The 19,695-nt window shown below is 43.5% G+C and overlaps 1 protein-coding gene across 3 annotated transcripts in view; it reads left to right on the top strand.

Annotated features, from left to right (window-relative positions):
- The window catches only part of dnah6 (dynein, axonemal, heavy chain 6), a 554,194-nt gene that overhangs the window by 169,364 nt on the left and 365,135 nt on the right, over positions 1 to 19,695 (top strand). For all 3 annotated transcript variants that reach the window (XM_068030693.1, XM_068030691.1, XM_068030692.1), the window contains 4 exons: positions 3,203 to 3,299; positions 4,752 to 4,965; positions 7,319 to 7,483; positions 16,892 to 17,005. In XM_068030693.1, the coding sequence (XP_067886794.1) occupies positions 3,203 to 3,299; positions 4,752 to 4,965; positions 7,319 to 7,483; positions 16,892 to 17,005 (590 nt within the window). The remainder of the gene's footprint in view (positions 1 to 3,202; positions 3,300 to 4,751; positions 4,966 to 7,318; positions 7,484 to 16,891; positions 17,006 to 19,695) is intronic.

Raw genomic sequence — 19,695 nt, 5'->3', positions numbered from 1 at the left:
TCAGGACCAAATTAATAGTCATATGGACAAATGTGGATAATTAAGGAATGCCAGCAGGGATTCGTTAAGAGAAAATCATGTTTAACTAACTTGCTGGAGTTTTTAGAAGAGGTAACAGAGAGGGTTGATGAGGGCAATGTTGTAGATGTGGTGTACATGAACTTCCAAAAGGCATTTGATACAGTGCCACACAACAGACTTGTGAGCAAGATTATAGCTTTTGGAATAAAAGGGAAAGTAGCAACATGGATATGAAATTGGCTGAGTGACAGGAAACAGAGTGGTGGATAATGGATGTTGCAGGAGGAACAGTCCCTTCGGAAAACTGATGGGGAGGGGAGAGGAAGATGTGTTTGGTGATGGCATCATGCTGGAGGTGGCAGAAACGGCAGAGGATGATCCTTTGGATGTGGGGTGGAAAGTTAAGTCCAGGGGAACCCTGCCGCGGTTCTGGGAGGGAGCGGAAGTGGTGAGGGCAGAAGTGCGGAAAATGGATCAGACACGATCAAGGGCCCTGTCAACCACAGTTGGGGGGAATCCTTGGTTGAGGAAAAAGGAAGACATATCAGAAGTGCTGTTGTGGAAGGTTGTATCATCAGAACAGATGCATCAGAGACGGAGAACCTGGGAGAATGGAATGGAGTCCTTACAGCTCTTTTTCCCCCAAACTCTTTTTCCGGTACATTGATGACTGTATTGGTGCCGTTTTCAGCTCTCGTCCTGAACTGGAAAACTTCATCAACTTTGCTACCAATTTTCACCCTTCTCTCACCTTTACATGGTCCATCTCTGACACCTCCCTTCAATTCCTTGTCTTCTCTGTCTCCATCTGTGAGGATAGGCGGTCCATTAATATTCATTGCAAGCCCACCAGCTCCCACAGCTACCTTGATGGCACATCCTCACATTCTGCCTCCTGTAAGGAGTAATGTAGTAGATAGTGATGAGGATAGTTGTAGACTTTAGGATGGTGAAATGGGCAGAAGCATGACAAATTAATTCAATGTGGAGATGTATGAAATGATGCACTTCAGAAGGAATAATAGAGAAAAATAACATAAATGGCATAATTTTGAAAGTGTAGATGAGCAGATAGAACTTGGTGTCCATATACATACATCCTTCAAGTGGCAGAGCAAGAGGATAAGGTGGTGAAAAAAGCAGATTAATTCCTTGGTTTTATGAATAGAGACATAGAATATAAAAGCAAATAGATCATAATCGAACTTTATAAATCACTGGTTAGGCCTCAGTTGGAGTATCGTGGGCAATTTTAGGCACCACACTTCAGGAAAGATGTAAAGACTTTAGAAAGGATACAGAAGAGGTTTACAGTAACAGGTGACCTAATGGAGATTTTAAGATGACGAGAAGTTTTGATAGAGTAATTAAAGAAAACTATTCCCTCTGATGCGTTGGTCAATAGCCAGAGGTGAGGGATTTAAAATCACTGGCAAAGATCTCGATATGAGATGAGAAGAAATGTGTTCACTCAGAGTTGATGGGATCTGGAACCCTGTGCCTGTAAAGGAGGTGAAAGCTGATTCCATAAATAATTTTAAAAGGGAGCTGCACAGTTACTAAGGATGATGAACATACTGGGTTATGGACAAAAAGTGGGGATGTGAAACTAGGCACAACTGCTCTTTCAAAGAGCCAGCACAGGCACGATAGGCTAAATGGTCTCCTTCTGTACTGTATGTTTCTATGATTCTAAACTTCTCCTCTCTACCTCTCCTCCTTTATGATGTTCCTTAAAATCTACCTCTTTGTCATCTGACCTAATATCTCCTTATGTGGCTCAGTGTCAAATTTTGTTTCATAATGCCCCTGTAAAAAGTGCCTTGGGACTTTTTACTACATTAAAGTTGCTATACAAATGCAAGTTATTATTGTTGTTGTAATGGTGCTACAACTGACCCTCTTTTGAGAAGATGTGAGGATAGTTACGTTGTTTTGGACTCCCTGTATAGACAAATACAATCACTATTTTATGTAGAGTATAATCCCTTACTATTGAGGTGAATGACTCGTTAACATGTTTTAGTTGTGTTGCTTGAGAAAGAAAACATGAGCAAGTGGCTAGTTAGTGAGGGAGCTATTGTGACTGGGCGTAAGCTGCAAGTAATGAAGTGGTTTTTCAAAGTTTATAGTTTAACTTAAGAAATGTTAATACATTATAAAGGAATTTATGACAGCAACAAACCAGAAGCTGTTGTTAATATGTAAAAATAACTACCTAATGTAGGAGCATCTCAGAAATGAAAGTTCTGTGAGTTAGAAATTATTGAATTCCTTTGAAGATCTGGAAGCTCTCACAAAGCCTTCCATTGACGTGGCTTGTGTAGTTTTATGTCTTTACTGACATTAAGCTCAACATAATGCCTTCCCCAGAGGATGGCAATTCGTTGCAAGACATCATCAAGCATTGCAGCTGGCTCCCTTCTGACCTGGAGCAAGCTAAGTTGGCATCAGTCATCAGTAGATATGTGCCCTAAGGTCTTCAGACATAGTTTGGTGCCTGCTGATCTTCCCAGTATGCCTTCCTTCATGTTCTACCACTTGAAATATATGGTGCTTCAAAAACAAACTTATCATAAAGGGTAAGTAAAAATTGGCCCTAAAAATTATTCTGACAATGCATATTATTGATAGTAATGTCAGAAATCAGGAAAGAAAAATCTCTGAAAAAAATACCACAGTACTGAAAAGGTACAATGAATATTGCAACTAAGTAACATTACATTTTGGCAATTTCAGAGTTCCTTTGCACATGGTTTTTTCCTTCCCCTCCCATTCCAGACAATGACACATAAGAGTCAACCTGGCGCAAAAGTTGCAGAATTATGCTTGCTGCTTGTTTAAATATTTTTGCATCAATTTGAAGTCTTAATGATAGCAGGGCACAGAATTGGGCACAAAAACGTCCACTACAAAATATAGAAAATTGCTAAATTACAGTCAAGTAGGAAATGGTTGTAGATGTTGATCTCAGAATCCTATGGTTCCCCTCAGAACCCTTTACTCATCTGCTGTCCCGATCTGCAACACTGCTGAATCTGCCCCGTAACGTACAGTAATACTGGAGCAGGTCTGCTGTCTCCACAGATGCTGTTTGACGTGCTCAATAACTCGATGTTTCTTCATTTTATGTATGCTTATCATGTGTGTTATTGGTATGTAATTTCTATTTCTTGAATAGGTTTGTTGGCAACTTTCCTGAACAATAATGCATTATTAGACCAGATTCTAAAGTGTCTGGAGGCCTATCTTGAATCTAAACGAGTGATCTTCCCCAGGTTTGTGTTCTTTGTATACTGGTGTATTCTATTGTAGGTTATTTAGGGCAGAAAGAAGTAAGAGTATTTTTAGAAGAAAATTGAAGTATTTATTTTTCAAAATTGTCCCCACTAATTATTTATCTCCTGTCATACTATGGTCAGGCAAAAAACCATTCCCAGTATGGTGCCAATCCTACTCAGAAAGCAGCCCTGAGGAGGTGCATGAAAGAAGTATTTTCTCCCCATCTCTGCTGAGAGTTACTGACATGCTGGGTTGTGTTTGCTTCCCCCATCAACGTGTCATCTTCTCAATGTTTATAAGATTGTTTCGGCAAATTCTATCCTTTGTACAGCTGTGTTGGCAGTGCTACAATGGGTTTTATTCTTGCCCAGCAAGGCGACACTTGGTGTGTCTCAAGGCTCCATACTTGGATCCGTCTTTCCTTATTTCCATGCTGTTAGTTGACAGCATTATTCTAAGGCATGGGATTAACTGAAGACATGTAGCTTCTCTACCACCATTGCTTCGCTAACAGCAACAACTGCAAGTTGCTCTACCAATATTTCCACTGCTTCATCTGAAAACCTGAGCCCTGCTGGAACTCATATTGCGTGCTGTTGCACAGTGTTGCTTCAGTCTGGCTTTGCCTCTTCCTCTTCCTTCAAAACCCTCAAAATGTATCTCTGATATTTTTGTTAGCATCCCAATTCTTTTCCCTCCGCTTCTAAAAATATGCTAGACACGTTATTTTCATCTGGGGTTTGTTTCTGGTTTATTTTGATTCGGATTGTTGATTCCATTCATTTTCTGATTGTTCAGGTTAAGTGAATAGGCCTTTAATTTTTAAGTATGCCTTTTTTGAATTGTTTTGAATTGCTATAATTAATTGTTTATTTCCTGCCTGCTGAATCTGCTATCTGCGCTTGTTGGTTCCCTCAATTAAGGAAGCACACACAACGTGCATTTCTCTAGGGTTTCTGCAGCTCTTCTGCTGGAGTTACAATATATGATTGGTAGAATGCCCATGGAAATTTACTCCCAATATTTATTGAATATAATAGGCATGGAGAAAGAGTAAAAAAGGATGCTTGCAGTTCTTGATTATTTGATTCTTAAAAGGGATCCGATTAATGACATAATATTTTACAATAGTAAAATCTTAACCTGAATTGGAGCTTACCTCGATTGGTTAAATAGTAAACTATTAATATTATTATCATTTTGTTCTGTCTAATTCCATTGGAAAACCCCCATGTGATTAATTAAACCTATCCTTTTAAAATACAGCAATAAACAAACCTGAACAACTCTTGACAGAGGTTGTTCTATGCGAGGTGAACTTCCCTCCTTTTTAGCACCAATCTGGTATTTTGTCTGAGTGGTCATCAGTGTAAATGTTTCACAAAATTTTGATATTAAGTTCTTGATGAATTAATATTTTATCGTCTCTATCTAAATCTGGGTCTTAGGTTCTATTTCCTGTCTAATGACGAGCTACTGGAGATTCTGGCCCAGACACGCAACCCACAGGCTGTCCAGCCACATCTCCGCAAGTGCTTTGATGCAATTTCAAGACTGGAGTTTGCACTTGCTCCCCAAGGTGAGGAGAAAACAACTGAGGGAGAACCTGAGAAGGTGTACACCAACGATATCTTGGCTATGCTCTCTCCTGAAGGAGAAAAGGTGAGGATGCTTCTATTGTATTAACTGGCACTCTAGAGGACAGTTTAGAATTTCATTAATTGGCTTTTAACAAGCTCATCAATGTGCATTAGAACTATTTGTGACAAGACATGCTGTGCCACGAATGGTAGGTTGTGAGCTGTGCCATTGATTCACCACATGCAGAGTCTTCATCCTCATACATATTGCTATGTAACAATGAACAGAGGTAATTTGTTTCTTAATAGAGAACTAGGGAAATTGGATGTGTGTGATACTTCAACATCTTACAGTGACCCATGAGAAAGCTGAATTCGAAGTAGGTTGCTCTCTTCTGTAGGAGAACATTGATTGTCATGAGGAGATTTCAACCTGGAAAAGTGAGAAAATGCAAATAATTTGTAAAAGGTTTCATTAGAAATAAGTAAAGACTATTGAAAAGAACTGGTGATTTAAAATCAGAGATGCATTAATAAATCAGTTGGCTATAAGTGATTTCTAATTAAGAATTTCTTTAGAAAGGCCAAAGAGCCCTGGCTGATATATACTATTAGTATAATCATTGCTGTCAATCCGCCCTCAATACAGCCCTGTCTCTGCCAGTCATGGATGAGCTGGACGTACAGCCAGCAAAATCGGAACTCAGTGATGCCATTGATTCTCTAGCCAGCGGAAAAGTCCCTGGGAAGGATGGCATTACCCCTGAAATCATCAAGAGTGCCAAGCCTGCTATACTCTCAGCGCTGCACGAACTGCTTTGCCTGTGCTGGGACGAGGGTGCAGTACCACAGGACATGCACGATGCCAATATCATCACCCTCTATAAGAACAAGGGTGACCACGGTGACTGCAACAACTGCCGTGGAATCTCCCTGCTCAGCATAATGGAGAAAGTCTTCTGAGGCACAGTGTGAGCAAAGAGATCCACCATTGACATGCTGTTCTCCCTTCGCCAGCTACAGGAGAAATGCCGTGAACAACAGATGCCCCTCTACGTTGCTTTCATTGATCTCACCAAAGCCTTTGACCTCGTCAGCAGACGTGGTCTCTTCACACTACTAGAAAAGATTGGATGCCCACCAAAGCTACTAATTATCATCACCTCATTCCATGACAATATGAAAGGCACAATTCAGCACAGCGGCGCCTCATCAGACCCCTTTCCAATCCTGAGTGGTGTGAAACAGGGCTGTGTTCTCGCACCTACACTGTTTGGGATCTTCTTCTCCCTGCTGCTCTCAAATGCATTCAAGTCTTCAGAAGAAGGAATTTTCCTCCACACAAGATCAGGTGGCAGGTGTTCAACCTTGCCTGTCTAAAAGCGAAGACCAAAGTACGGAAAGTCCTCATCAGGGAACTCCTCTTTGCTGATGATGCTGCATTAACATCTCACACTGAAGAGTGTCTCATCAACAGGTTTGCGGCTGCCTGCAATGAATTTGGCCTCAAGAAAACGAACATCATGGGACAGGATATCAGAAATGCCCCATCCATCAATATCAGCGACCACACTCTGGAATTGGTTCAAGAGTTCACCTACCTTGGTTCAACTATCACCAGTAACCTGTCTCTCGATGCAGAATTAAACAAGCGCATGGGAAACGCTTCCTCTGCTATGTCCAGACTGGCCAAAAGAGTGTGGGAAAATGGCGCACTGACACAGAACACAAAAGTCCAAGTGTATCAAGCCTGTCTCCTCAGTACCTTGCCCTACGGCAGCGAGGCCTGGACAACGTACGTCAGCCAAGAGCGACGACTCAATTCATTCCATCTTCGATCCTCTGGAGAATCCTTGGCATCAGGTGGCAGGACCGTATCTCCAACACAGAAGTCCTCGAGGCGGCCAACATCCCCAGCATATACACCCTACTAAGCCAGCGGCGCCTGAGATGGTTTCGCCACGTGAGCCGCAGGATCCCCAAGGACACATTGTACAGCGAGCCCGTCACTGGTACCAGACCCACCGGCCGTCCATGTCTCCACTTTAAAGACGTCTGCAAACACGACATGAAGTCCTGTGACATTGATCACAAGTCGTGGGAGTCAGTTGCCAGCGATCGCCAGAGCTGGCAGGCAGCCATAAAGGCAGGGATAAAGTATGGCGAGTCCAAGAGACTTAGCAGTTGGCAGGAAAAAAGACAGAAGTGCAAGAAGAAAGCCAACTGTGTAACAGCCCGGACAACCAATTTTATCTGCAGCGCCTGTGGAAGAGTCTGTCACTCTAGAATTGGCCTATACAGCCACTCCAGGTGCTGCTTCACAAACCACTGACCACCTCCAGGCACTTACCCATTGTCTCTCGAGACAAGGAGGCCAAAGAAAGAAAGAAAGAATCATTGCTTAGTTAAGTAACCATTTTGCTTCTGCACTACAGGTCAATTTGGGAAAGGGACTGAAAGCAAGAGGAAATGTAGAAGATTGGCTTGGAAAGGTGGAGGAAGCTATGTTCGCATCTCTCCGACGTTTATGCAAAGCTTCAATCGCTGATTATCAAACCCAACCCAGAGTGCAATGGGTGGTGTCCGGACATCCTTCTCAGGTATTTGAGAATTTCCTCTCTTTAACATTCCTTTTCGGAAGATGGTGACTCATGATAGTGTATGGTTCCATGGTTGGTATTTTGTCCAAGTGGCCATTTTTCATCAATCAGCCTGCTTAGTGAGTACAGGCAGATTCTTTGCCTATCTAGACAACCATAGCTAATCCTTATGCTGCCCTCACCCCATGACCTCAAAATTCGGCTCCATAGTGCCAATAAACTTCAGTATTGTGGGTGCCATTTAGTAGCAAAATAGTGTCCACAAAGCTTCTGGCCACTTCTTGCATGCTCTGGCACCCTTTCCCCCTTTCACTCCGCCCTTGCTGCAGCTCACATGTGCCTGGTGACTCGTCACGTGCAGATGTCACCTCTATACTGCCCTCTAAAGTACACACACTGTCAGTATCTGAGCTGGTGACTGAGAATGTCAGATTGAGTAACGGTGGTTCTTCCTTCTCAGTCTCTTCTTCAACTAGGTCTTCAACATCTTGCACCACTGCCTGACCAGGCAACAGTTCTTGGGTATCTGAAAGCATAAAAGCATAAAGACAGGATTGGTGTGTGCAAAGGGAAGCAAGAGGTGCATGGTAACACCATCTGCAAATCATAACAGAATGTGGGATAAAGATCAAGTGGGATTTGAGAAGTTGAATTAGGCAGGAACATACTGTCATCCTTGATGGTTTCAGCCTCACTGCTTCTTGCTGCCTCAGTGACAACTCCTCCAATGATGGCCAACACTGTTTCCTCCATGGGGGTGAGGACGAGCATCTGTGCTGTCCCCTGCCAAGTAACTGCTGCTGCCACCTATTATGGGCCACCTTGTCCTGCAAGAGAGAGGGAAGTGTGTTAGCGAGTGTGCCTGGCATTATTGAATAGCTGGCAGTGTGTACAAGCTGTGAGATGTGTGGGTGAGCAGCAGTGTTAAGTGTGTGAAGGTGTGGTGAGACTATGAATGTGAGGCATGAGTCATGCTTGATAGAGGATGTTGCAAGGCAATTGAAGGGGGTGTGGTGAGACTGTCTGAGGCTAGTGGTGCAGTTGGTAGGACATGACATGCTTTCACTGACCTTGAGATCATTAACTTACTTCTTGCACTGCATCCAGGTCCTTGGGACTAGATTGCTGGCATGGACCCCAATGGCTAGCTGCTCCCTGCCTTTTCAATATCTGTCTGGAGGGCCTCTTGGCCCTCTGAAGGAAGAAGCCTTTACCTCTGTCCACCTCCTCCACCAAGGAACCCGCAAGGCATTCAAGAACCTTGGGACACGCTCTTTGACCCATTGTGCCATTTTTCTAGGCTCTTCCTGGTTTTCAACTTTTCTTCAACCAGTTACAGTTCTGCTGCAGCCAGAATGCATCTTGCCTTTAAGAGGTTCAGTCTGGCTTTAAGTAGTGCACACACTAGCTTTAAATGATGCTAGCCCCACATGAACTTGGGCCCCCTGTTGAGGTTTGCAGCCACTCAGCAGCATGTTCAGTACTGGGCTGCATGCCGCAATCATTATAATTAACAGGCAGCACAAAGTTTGCATCACTTTGAACAGGCGCAAGATAATCACACATCGCGATCCCTGCACCTGATTATAGGGGATATCCAATTTTGCCCAAGTTTACGTACACACATGTAAAGTTTCTGAGTAGTGTTTAGAACTTGGAGCACTTGCTCTTCACTCGCCCAAGGATGTGGGACCAATTGTAGTGCACCACTGTTGTTTCTTAAGACCAATTTACTTACCACATCTGGAATTGAACTGGCACCTGATGAGTACATGACACTAACTAACTAAGTGATGAATTTACCTACCAAGACAAGAAAAAATACCTTGTTGTACAATCATGAGATGGTTTTCTGATTTACAGGCCATAATGCATTTTACTTACAGTTAAGTGCCTTTTCTTGATGCCGAGGCAGGAACTTTTAACTGGCATCTGGTGGCACCCAATGCAAAGTTGTTGGAGTCATTAATATTCTGCTGTCCCAATAGGACATTTTTGGTATGGAAACCCACTATTGGATTTGTCATCATATATTGGTGGTTGTGGAAACAGTGCAAAACGAAGTTGAGTTGGAGACCATGTGTTATAGAATTCGAATACTTCAACCCTCGTCAAAGGGTTGTAAGAATTTTAACTCCCTTCATTTGAGATTCAATCAACCTAACCTTCCACCTTAGATTTCTGTGTAAATTTAATTTTGAGAATAGTTAACAAAATTAAAAAAAATGAAATGAACACCAACATGAAGAACACCTTGATGGCCTCAGAAAGTTGGCAATAAATTGATCTTTTTCATTATTCAAATGCCCAAACCATGTTGGGGGTGGGGGAGTTGTGGGTAGGGGTATCTTTCCCTCTGAAAACAAAAATCATGGAAGGATTACTGGCTTTGTGTTAAAGTTACTCTCGATGGAGAATATTCATCTCCAGAATCCCAGCAATCTGGTAAGTGTGAAAAACAGTTGACTGGAATGTGCATCGAATTTCTACCGGAGTATCTTCAGAGAAATAACAGAATCGACCAAAAGTCCAGGTCAGTCGGTGGGTGAGCAATCCATAGCCCAGTAGTAGGCCTGAATATTTCTAGGGGCCAGTAGAAGATCCACAACAGTAAAAGCTGAACAACATTTTGGACCAGTTTTGGAGTGGTATCCAGAAATCTCTTTAAGGATTCTCCATCCATCCAAAAGGAAAAGGAGGTGGTGTTGCCCTGATAATAAGGGATGGAATTAGTGCATTAGTAAGGGAGTTTCTCAGATCGGAAGAACAAAATGTGGAATCTCTTTGTGTGGAACTAAGATACAGCAAGGGGCAGCAAACATTAGTAGGAATTGTTGATAGGCCACCTAACAGTAGTGGTAGTGTGGGGCATGGTATTAATCATGAGATTAGAGAAGCATGTAGCAAGGGTAGTACAGTAATTATGGGTGAATTCAATCTGCACATAGACTGGGTAAACCTAATGAGCACTAATGCTGTGGAGGAAAAGTTTCTGGAGTGTGTTAAAGATGGTTTTCTAAAGCAGTATGTTGAGGAACTGACAGAGAACATGCTGTTTTAGATCTAGTTTTATATAATGAGAAAGGGCTAATTAATAATCTTGTTGTAAAAGAACCTTTAGGGATGAGTGACCATAATATGGTAGAATTTTACATTATGTTTGAAAGTGAGGTAGTTCAATCTGAAGCCAGGGTGTTAAATTTGAACAAAGGAAATTATGAAGGTATGAGGGGATTGGGAAAATACATTAAAAGGTATGACAATGGATAGTCTTCAAAAAATTATTACATTGTTTGCAGCAACTATACATTCCTTCAAGGCATAAAAACCACAAAAGTAAAGGCAGTCAACCGTGGCTAACAAAGGAAGTTAAGATTATATAAGATTAAAAGAAAAGACCTATAATATTGCCAGAAATAGTAGTATACCTGAGGATTGGGAGGATTTTAGAATACAGCAAAGGGTGGCCAAGAAACTGAAAAAGGGAGAATAGGATATGAATGTAAACTAGCAAAAAACATAAAAATGGACTGTAAAAGCTTCTATAGGTACGTAAAAAGGAAATGTTTGGCTAAGACAAATGTGCGTCCATTACAGGCAGAGTCAGGAGAATTTATAATTTGAATAGAGAAATGGCAGAGAAGCTAAATGATTACTTTGTGTCTGTCTTCACTGAGGAAGATACAAGAAATCTCCCAGAATTAGAGATCCAAGGGACAATGAGGAATTGAAGGAAATTAGTCTTAGTAAGAAGGTTGTAAAGGAGAAATTAATGGGGATGAAAGTTTGTAACTCCCCAGGACCTGATATTCTACATCCCAGAGTGTTGCAAGAGGTAGCTATGGAGATAGTGGATGCATTGATGATCATCTTCCAAAATTCTATAGATTCTGGAATGGTTCCTGAAGATTGGAAGGTAGCAAATGTCATCCCACTATTTAAGAAGGGAGGGAGAGAGAAAACAGGTAACTACAGACTGTTAGCCTTACATCAGTGGTAGGGAAAATGTTAGAATCTTTTCCAAAGGATATGATAAATAGACACTTGGATAATAATGATCTGATTGGGCATAGTCAACATGGATTTATGAATGGGATATCATGTTTCATGAACCTGTTGGAGTTTTTTGAGGATGTTACTAACAGAATTGATAAAGGGGGGGTTGGTGGACATAGTATTCTTGGATTTTCAGAAGGCTTTTGATAAAGTCCCCCACAGGAGGTTGGTTAGCAAAGTTAAAGTACATAGATAGGAAGTAATAAACTGGCATGGATTAAGGATTGGTTAACAAGCAGTAAACAGAGAGTAGGAATAAATGGGTCATTATTGTGTTGGCAGGTTGTGACTCGTGGGATATCGCAAGCATCAGTACTTGGGCCCCAGCCGTTCACAATATATATCAATGATTTGGATGTGGGGACCAAACGTATTATATCCAAGTTCGCAGATGACACAAAACTAGATGGGAATGTGTGTTGTGAGGAAGATGTAAAGCGGCTTCAAGGGGATTTGGACAGACTTAGTGAGTGGGAAAGAACGTGGCAGATGGAATATAATGTGGAAAAATGTGAGGTTATCCATTTTAGTAGGGGGAATAGATGTCAGAGTATTTCTTAAATGGTAAGAGATTAGAAAATGTAGATGTACAAAGGGACCTGGGTGTCCTCATGAATATGTCACTGAAAGCTAACATGCAGGTGCAGCAAGCAGTTAGGAAGGCTAATGGTGTGTTAGCCTTTATTGCACATGGATTTGAGTACAGGAGTGTGAAGTCTTGCTTCAATTGTATAGAACCTTGGTTAGACCGCACCTGGAATACTGTGTGCAGTTTTGGTCCCCTTACCTTAGGAAGCATATTATTGCCATAGAGGGAGTGCAACGAAAGTTCACTGGACTTGTTCTGATGGGGGGACTGTCCTATGAAGAGAGATTGAGGAAACTGGTCCTGTATTCTCCAGAGTTTCGAAGAATGAGAGGTGATCTCTTTGAAACCTACAAAAGACTTAAAGGGATAGACAGGGTAGATGCAGGTAAGATGTTTCCCCTGGTTGGGGAGTCTAGAACCAGGGAACACAATTTCAAAACAGGGGGGAAGCCACATAGGACAGGAGAAATTTCTTTACTCAGACGGTTGTGAATCTTTGGAATTCTCTATCCCAGAGGGCTGTGGAAGCTCAGTCATTGAGTATGTTTAAAACAGAGATTGACAAATTTTAAATACCAATGACATAAAGGGATATGAGGATAGTGTGGGAAAAAGGCATTGAAGTGGATGATCAGCCATGATTGTATTGAATGGCAGAGAAGGCTCGATGGGCTGAATGGCCAATTCCAGCTCCTGTGTTCCTATTTACAAAATTGCAATCACTATGTAAGTCATGAGACATAGATTTGCATAACAATAATGGCCTCCAGTCTGTAACAGGCAGCCACTCTGGCTGCTCATCTAAAGACCCCTACCAAGGTGGTGGTTGGATCATTAGGGCCTTAAGTAAGCCAATGCCATTTTCTGGTTTCGACCACCCCATTTATGCCTAATGGCTGCAATTACATTTGGCTCCACAGGAGGTGTTAGAGGTCTCCTGTTTGTTGTCTCAGCCTAAATTGGAATAGTGTATGCAGATGAAGGCTTGAAACAGATACAGTTTTCAGTGGGTGCTATATTCTCTTTATTGCCTGTAAGAAGTGAGAAGAAAGTTATTTGTACAGGTCAAATGACTTACTTCCTATAGTTGAGGTAACAATTGTCAATGATTGCAGTCAAATTCCGAATGATGATTTTATTCTTCTGCAGCTTACGTATTTGTGCTGTGGTGGATAATTCTGTGTGAAATGCTGAGCGCTTTTTGTCCTCAGTAACGTTGGAAAGTCCATCAAAAGTTCCCTTCTACTACAGCTGAAAACATAACCTATGCATTTTTATCTAACAACCATGTTTCGTAGGGTAAGTATTTAATTTGTGTTAGGTTGAGAAGGGGGAGAAGATAAATAATTTCCATGTGAAAGTTGAACTTACTATATATGTTTGCAAGTTCTGAAAAAAATTCTAGTTGGGGGCACAAAATTTCCCTTGGTGAGGGAGTCTCCTTCTGTACCTGGTATCCACAGAAGAAAGGTATGCAGCTGCTATTTAGGTCTGCCAACTTGGGATCAAAGTACTCATCTTCGTAAGTTTTGCAAAGTTATAGATGTGAGTAAAAGATGGCAGTTCCATATTAACTTGCTAAAATCAGCAGAGAGAAGATTTTCAACCACTTGGCAGGTGGGGACCTACATGACATAACCACTCAATGTCCTCATCTTGCCATTGCTCCTTTTGCTGTTCACCTTAAATTGGTGCTGTCCTGTTCCGGATCCTTCGACCAATGGGAACAGTTTCTCTGTATCTACTCTGTCCAGACGCCTCATGATTTTGAACACCTCTATCAAATCTCCTCTCAACTTTCTCTTCTCTATGAAAATCAATGCTAGCTTCTCCAATCTATCTACATAACTGAAGTCCCCCATCCCTGGAACCATGCTTGTGAATCTTTTCTGCACACTCGAATGCCTTTCCATCCTTCCTAAAGTGTGGTGCCCAGAACCGGACACAATACTCCAGTTCAGGCCGAACCAGTGTTTTATGCAGGTTTATCATAAGTACCTTGCTTCTGTACGCTGTGCCCCTACTTATAAAGCCCAGGATACCGTAAGCTTTATTAACTGCTTTATCAACCTGCCCTGCCACCTTTAATGCTTTATGCACATATTCCCTAAGATCTCTCTTCTCCTATACTCCCTTTAGAATTGTATCCTTTATTTTACATTGTGTCTCCTCATTCTTCAACCAAAATGAATCATTTCACACTTCTCTGCATTAAATTTCATGTGCCACTTGTCCACCCATTCTACCAGCCTGACTATGTCCTCTTGAGGTTTATCACTCTCCTCCTCACAGTTCACAATACTTCCAAGTTTTGTGTCATCTGCAAATTTTGAAATTATAACCTGTACACCCAAGCTAGGGGCTGGACTTTAAGTGCCCTCTGCCAGAAGTGGGGGCAGGCAAATAAAATGTTGGTCCATATCTGCGAGCCGTGTGGCGGCTCATTAGCATGCCATGTTGGCCCCCCCCCCAATCATGTGGAGGGGGCAGGCTGTACGACGCTGTGAATGGTGTCAGCTGACAAGTCAGCAGGTGCTGGTGCCAGATGTAAGGGGTAGCCAGCCCTGCATGCATCCACTTCCGCATTTGAACCTTTGCTGCTGGAGCAGTGTGAAGTGTGAAGAGTCCCAGCTGCCAAGGAACTAACCCTGCAAGGCACCGGAGATGTCAGAGATGTGAGGAAAGGTGGCCCTCTGGTTCAGCAATGCCTCCTTGCTCACTCTCCTCCAGGCTGCACGGGAAAGGTGGGAGGCCCTTTTAACCAGTGATGGTAAGACTAAGCCCTCCCACCTGACCAAGCAAGCTTGGATGGAGATTGCAAAGGAGGTAAGCTGCTATGGGTTATCCACCGAGACTGGGTGCAGTGCCACAAAAGGATAAACAATCTCATGCGCTCGGCAAAGGTAAGTGGCACTTTGTTACACAGCTCCGTTTGACCTGAGTGTCCCCACACAGAGTAGCACATGGGTGCCACTGCCATGTCAAAGAAAAGGAGTTCGGGAGGGGAGGATTGTTGCCACATGAGTGGCTGCATGTGTGAAATAACTCACCCTCATTTGCAACTCAGAACATTGCACTTACATGACAAACTGAGTCTGTATTACAGACTGAGCTTCCCCCACCTTTTGTTGAAGCGCCCCTGTTGTGACATGCGTCATGATGTTGTTTGGCAATGTTCAATATCCGCATCATTGCTCTTCCAGGTGAAGAGGGCCCACAATGCGAGGGAGGTGTCCAGGACTGGTGGAGAGGTGCCAGACATCAGACCACTAACATAAGCTGAGGAGGAGGCCCTGGAGCATGCTGGCAGCCAGGGAGGATGTGCCATTTTGGACATGGATTACTCAAAGCATTTCATTTTTGGACTCAGTGCTGTCATATTTGTGACATGTGTATCATAATACTGTGCTCTTCACATTGTATCTTGCAGGGCAACGCTCCAAGTAAGCATTAGAGGCACTGGAGCCCTCCAGCACCTCTGAGGAAGAGACAACCTCAGAGGACACAGCATCCCATAACACTCCTGCACCTTCCACCTGCGCAGATACACTCACCACTGTGGAAATCTGTTTGGCTATAGAGTCTGGGTCACAAGTTGGTGAGAGCACCACACACACCTGAACAGTTTATGCAATCCTATAAAAAAATTACTGATGTGTTTGCTTATATGATAAGAGTGAGTGCACTTCAAAATAATCAATTGAATGTGAAGCATCTTGGAATGGTTGTGAGAATCATGGAATATATTAATGAATGTGTTTCTCTTTATGGCTGGTACAGACTTTCATTTCCAACATTAGGAAAGGTCCAGCCAGATTAGCATAGCTGGAATTTTGCATAATTGGAGGGAGGTAGGGTGACTGGTGCAGATTCAGAAACAAGGAAACCCAGAGTTGAATTTTACCAGCTCTCTGGGGGCAAGCTGGGAGGGGGGGGGGGGCTATAAAATGGCGAGGGAAGACGGGTGGAATGCCCCTCATCTTCCCGCCACCATGCCATCTTGCCAGCGGCAGGAAAGGAGGCAGACAGCTCTCCTGCCCAGAGGCCAATTGAGCCGCTTAAGTGGCCAATTACGGGCCTCTTACTGCCACCACTAGCATTTTGCCAGTGGCAGGGGGGACCCTCTGCCACATGGGGAAACTACCAGGTAAACTCTTAGTGGGATTGTTGGGGTGCCAGGGGCTCCTATTTGGGCACTCTTTGGCGCACAGAGGGGTCCTGGCAGCAAGGGCCATCCCGCCTGCCCTTATCAACCAGCCACCTTGCCAGGTCTTGCCTAACTGGCCCTGGTGCCCCCAGACCTAACTTATCTGGTTGGGAGGGCACTGTCCTTCCATGGCATTTCCTTCCAGGGCAGTCCCAGGAGTGTCCACCACTCCCAGTGGTGCTGCTGAGACTGCTAGGCTGCCCTGGGGGTGGGCAGTCATCTTTAATAAGGACAGCAGCCCCGACAGTAACCAATTAGTTGCCTGCCCCCTTAAAATGTGGCCTTTGTGGTGTCGCCCCCAGCACCCAGCTTTCGGGCCCATCAGTGGGACCCCAGCCATGAGAAAAAATTTCCAACAGAATTAATTCAGTTTTCTAACTGCTAAAAGAACCGAAGATGGAGGTTTTAGCAGTAAAACATATGATACTGTGATTTTAGCACTAACAATCATCTGTTTTTTTTTAAGGACTTCTATTTTTTATTGTAAATAAATTTAGTACAGAGACCAAGGCTCCACTTTTCAACTTAGTTAACATTTTTCTTTCTGTATTCATAGGTAATATTGACCATTTCACAGCTAATGTGGTGTCGTGATTTGCACCATTGTCTGGAGGGTGACGACCATGACCGTATTGCAGTCACGGCTGAATTTGAAAAAACTAACTTTGAGGTAATTTATAGCTGTATTTATGACTTGTTTTAGACACCATGATAGCCTCTGCTTGCAAGTTGCATTTATAAGAAATTTGTAATTCCTTTTGTTACAGTTGCTTCAAATTCTGAGAGTTACCATGCTATATCATTTCAGCACAGAAAGAGGCCATTTGGCCCATCAAGTCCAGGCCTGCTCTCCAGGGAACAATCCAGTCAGTCCCACTCTCCCATTCAATCCCCGTAGCCCTGGAGGTTTATTTCCTTCAAGTGCCCATCCAATTTCCTTTTGAATCATTGATTGTTTCCACTTCCACCACCCTTGTGGGCAACGAGTTCCAGGTCATTACCATTCACTGTGTAAAAATGTTTTTCCTCATATTCCCCAGGCATTTAACAACCAAAGCTTTCAATTTATGTCTCCTAGTCCTTGTAGCATCAGTTAATGGGAACTGTTTTCCTTGTATAACTTATCGTAGCCTGTCATAATCTTTTGCACCTCTTTCAAATCTCCCCACAATCTCCTTTGCTCTTAGGAGAACAATCCCAGCTTTTCCATCCTGGAACCATTCTGGTAAATCTCCTCTGTGCCCTTTCAAGGACCCTCACATCCTTCCTAAAGTGTGGTGACTAGAACTGGATACAGTACTCTAGTTGGGGCCTAACCTTTATAAAGGTTCAGCATAACTTCCCTGCTTTTGGACTCCATGGCCGGGATTTTATGTGGCACCCGCCCCCTCCCCCCGCCCGAGGCAGGGTCGGAGGTGGGGGTGGGGGGGGGCATGGAGTATTGTGATGGGTGGCAGGGTTGGTGGCGGGGCAGAGGTCCGTCACCTCCCCATTGCCAAGCAATCTTTCTGGGGTGGGATAAGCCTACGACGGCCTTCCTGCCCAGAGGCCAATTCAGGCCCTTAAGTGGCCTCTTAACAGTGGGGGCGGAGAGAGTCCTCTGCCATGCGGGGAGGACACCTTGGAACATGATGTGCCCTTCCTTTGGGTTTGGGGGGGATGGGGGTCCACAGAGGACCCTCACTGGGGACCAATTTCCCCCCCAGGAACCCCTCCCCTGGATTGCATGACCACGACCCCACCCCACCTCACTGGGGCCTTCCAGACTGGCCCCAGCGACCCTGCCTCATTTACCTGAAGTCCGGGGTTCAAGCGCTGGGCCTGGGTCTAAGGTCTCTGCAGTACTGGCAGTGGCCGCTGCTCCTGGTGGTGCTGCCGATACTGGTGAGCTACTGGCCCTGTGATTGGCCAGCAGCTCATGGAAGCGGTATTCCTATCTTTAAAACAACGGTGATCCCAGCTCCTGAAACTTAGCTTTAAAAATACTGGAGGATCGCTCCAGGGGTGGGGAGCATGAATGGCGGAGGTGGGCTTTACCCCCGCCTTTTCGGCCTGGTACCGGGCACCTTGCCTCCAACACTATGCCTCTATTTATGAAGCCCAAGATCACATATGCTTTGCTAACTACTCTCTCAATATGTCCTGCCACCTTCAAAGATCAATGCACATGCACCCCCAGGACTCTCTGTTCCTGCACAGTCGTTATAACTGCGGCATTAAGTCTACATTGCCTCACTCTGTCCCTTCTGCCACACTTGTCTGTATTAAATTCCATTTGCTACTTGCTTGCCCATTCTGCTAGCTTGTCAATATCCTGTTGCAGGTGATGCGTATCATCCTCACTGTTTGTTCATTAGATAATCGGAATTACAGAAGGGGACAAAATCACTTACAGGCACTATTACTTTAAGAGCTTTATACCATCCATAGTTCACTTAATCAGGTGACCTCTGTTGTATGTAAGATATTCTTTTCTTTCCTCTGTATTTAGTTGTTGTCTGACCCACTCTCAGCAACAACAGCTTGTATTTACATAGCACCTTTCATGTAGGAAAACACCCCTAAGTGCTTCACAGGAACCTTACCAAACAAAATTTGACACCGATACCTGCCATGGCTTCTCTTCCTGCTCTCGCATTGTTACCTCTGGTATCGCCCCAGGATCTATACTCGGCCTTCTCCTGTCTCTCGTCTACATGCTGCTGCTTGGTGACATCATTCAAAAACCCAGTGTCAGTTTACACATGCATGCTGACGACAGCCAGCTCTACCTCACCATCACCTCTCTCAACCCCACCACTGTCTCTAAATTGTCAGACTGCTTGTCTGACATCCAGTACTGGATGAGCAGAAATTTCCTTCAACTGACTGTTGGGAAAATCAATGCCATTGTCCTTGGTCCCAATTGCGAACTCCATCTATGGGAACTTAAGTTTCTCTCAGGTTTGAAAAAAATCCCTCTTTGCAGTGTATTTTCTGTTTTGCTTCTGTACACTTAGTCAAGTGTGTTTCTTGTGGTCTGGGATCTGTTCTCTATTGACATTTTTTAGTTCGGTCTTGTGAAATTCACCAAGTTTTGAATGCACCTTTTATCCATTTATCTTTTTATAATTGAGCTGATATTTGACATGCCTCAATTTCAGTTCCCAAAGCATGTGCTGATGGTCATGAATTTCTAGGGGTTCTCTCAATTTTCTGCTGTAATTTTGCAGAATTCTTTTAAATGGCTAAAAAGTGGCTATTTACACTAATCTTTTTACAACTGTCGATCTTCTGTGGAAATTTCAGAAAGTCGTTTGTTTCCTATTGACACCTGTTTTGGATTTTCGTTGACAGTAATTACTGCATTTAAAACCTGCA

The sequence above is a fragment of the Heterodontus francisci genome, chromosome 4, assembly GCF_036365525.1.
Source record: "Heterodontus francisci isolate sHetFra1 chromosome 4, sHetFra1.hap1, whole genome shotgun sequence".
In the NCBI taxonomy this organism is placed as follows: domain Eukaryota; kingdom Metazoa; phylum Chordata; class Chondrichthyes; order Heterodontiformes; family Heterodontidae; genus Heterodontus; species Heterodontus francisci.
The sequence above is the reverse complement of the archived record's forward strand: the minus strand, read 5'-3'. Positions and strand labels throughout refer to the sequence as shown.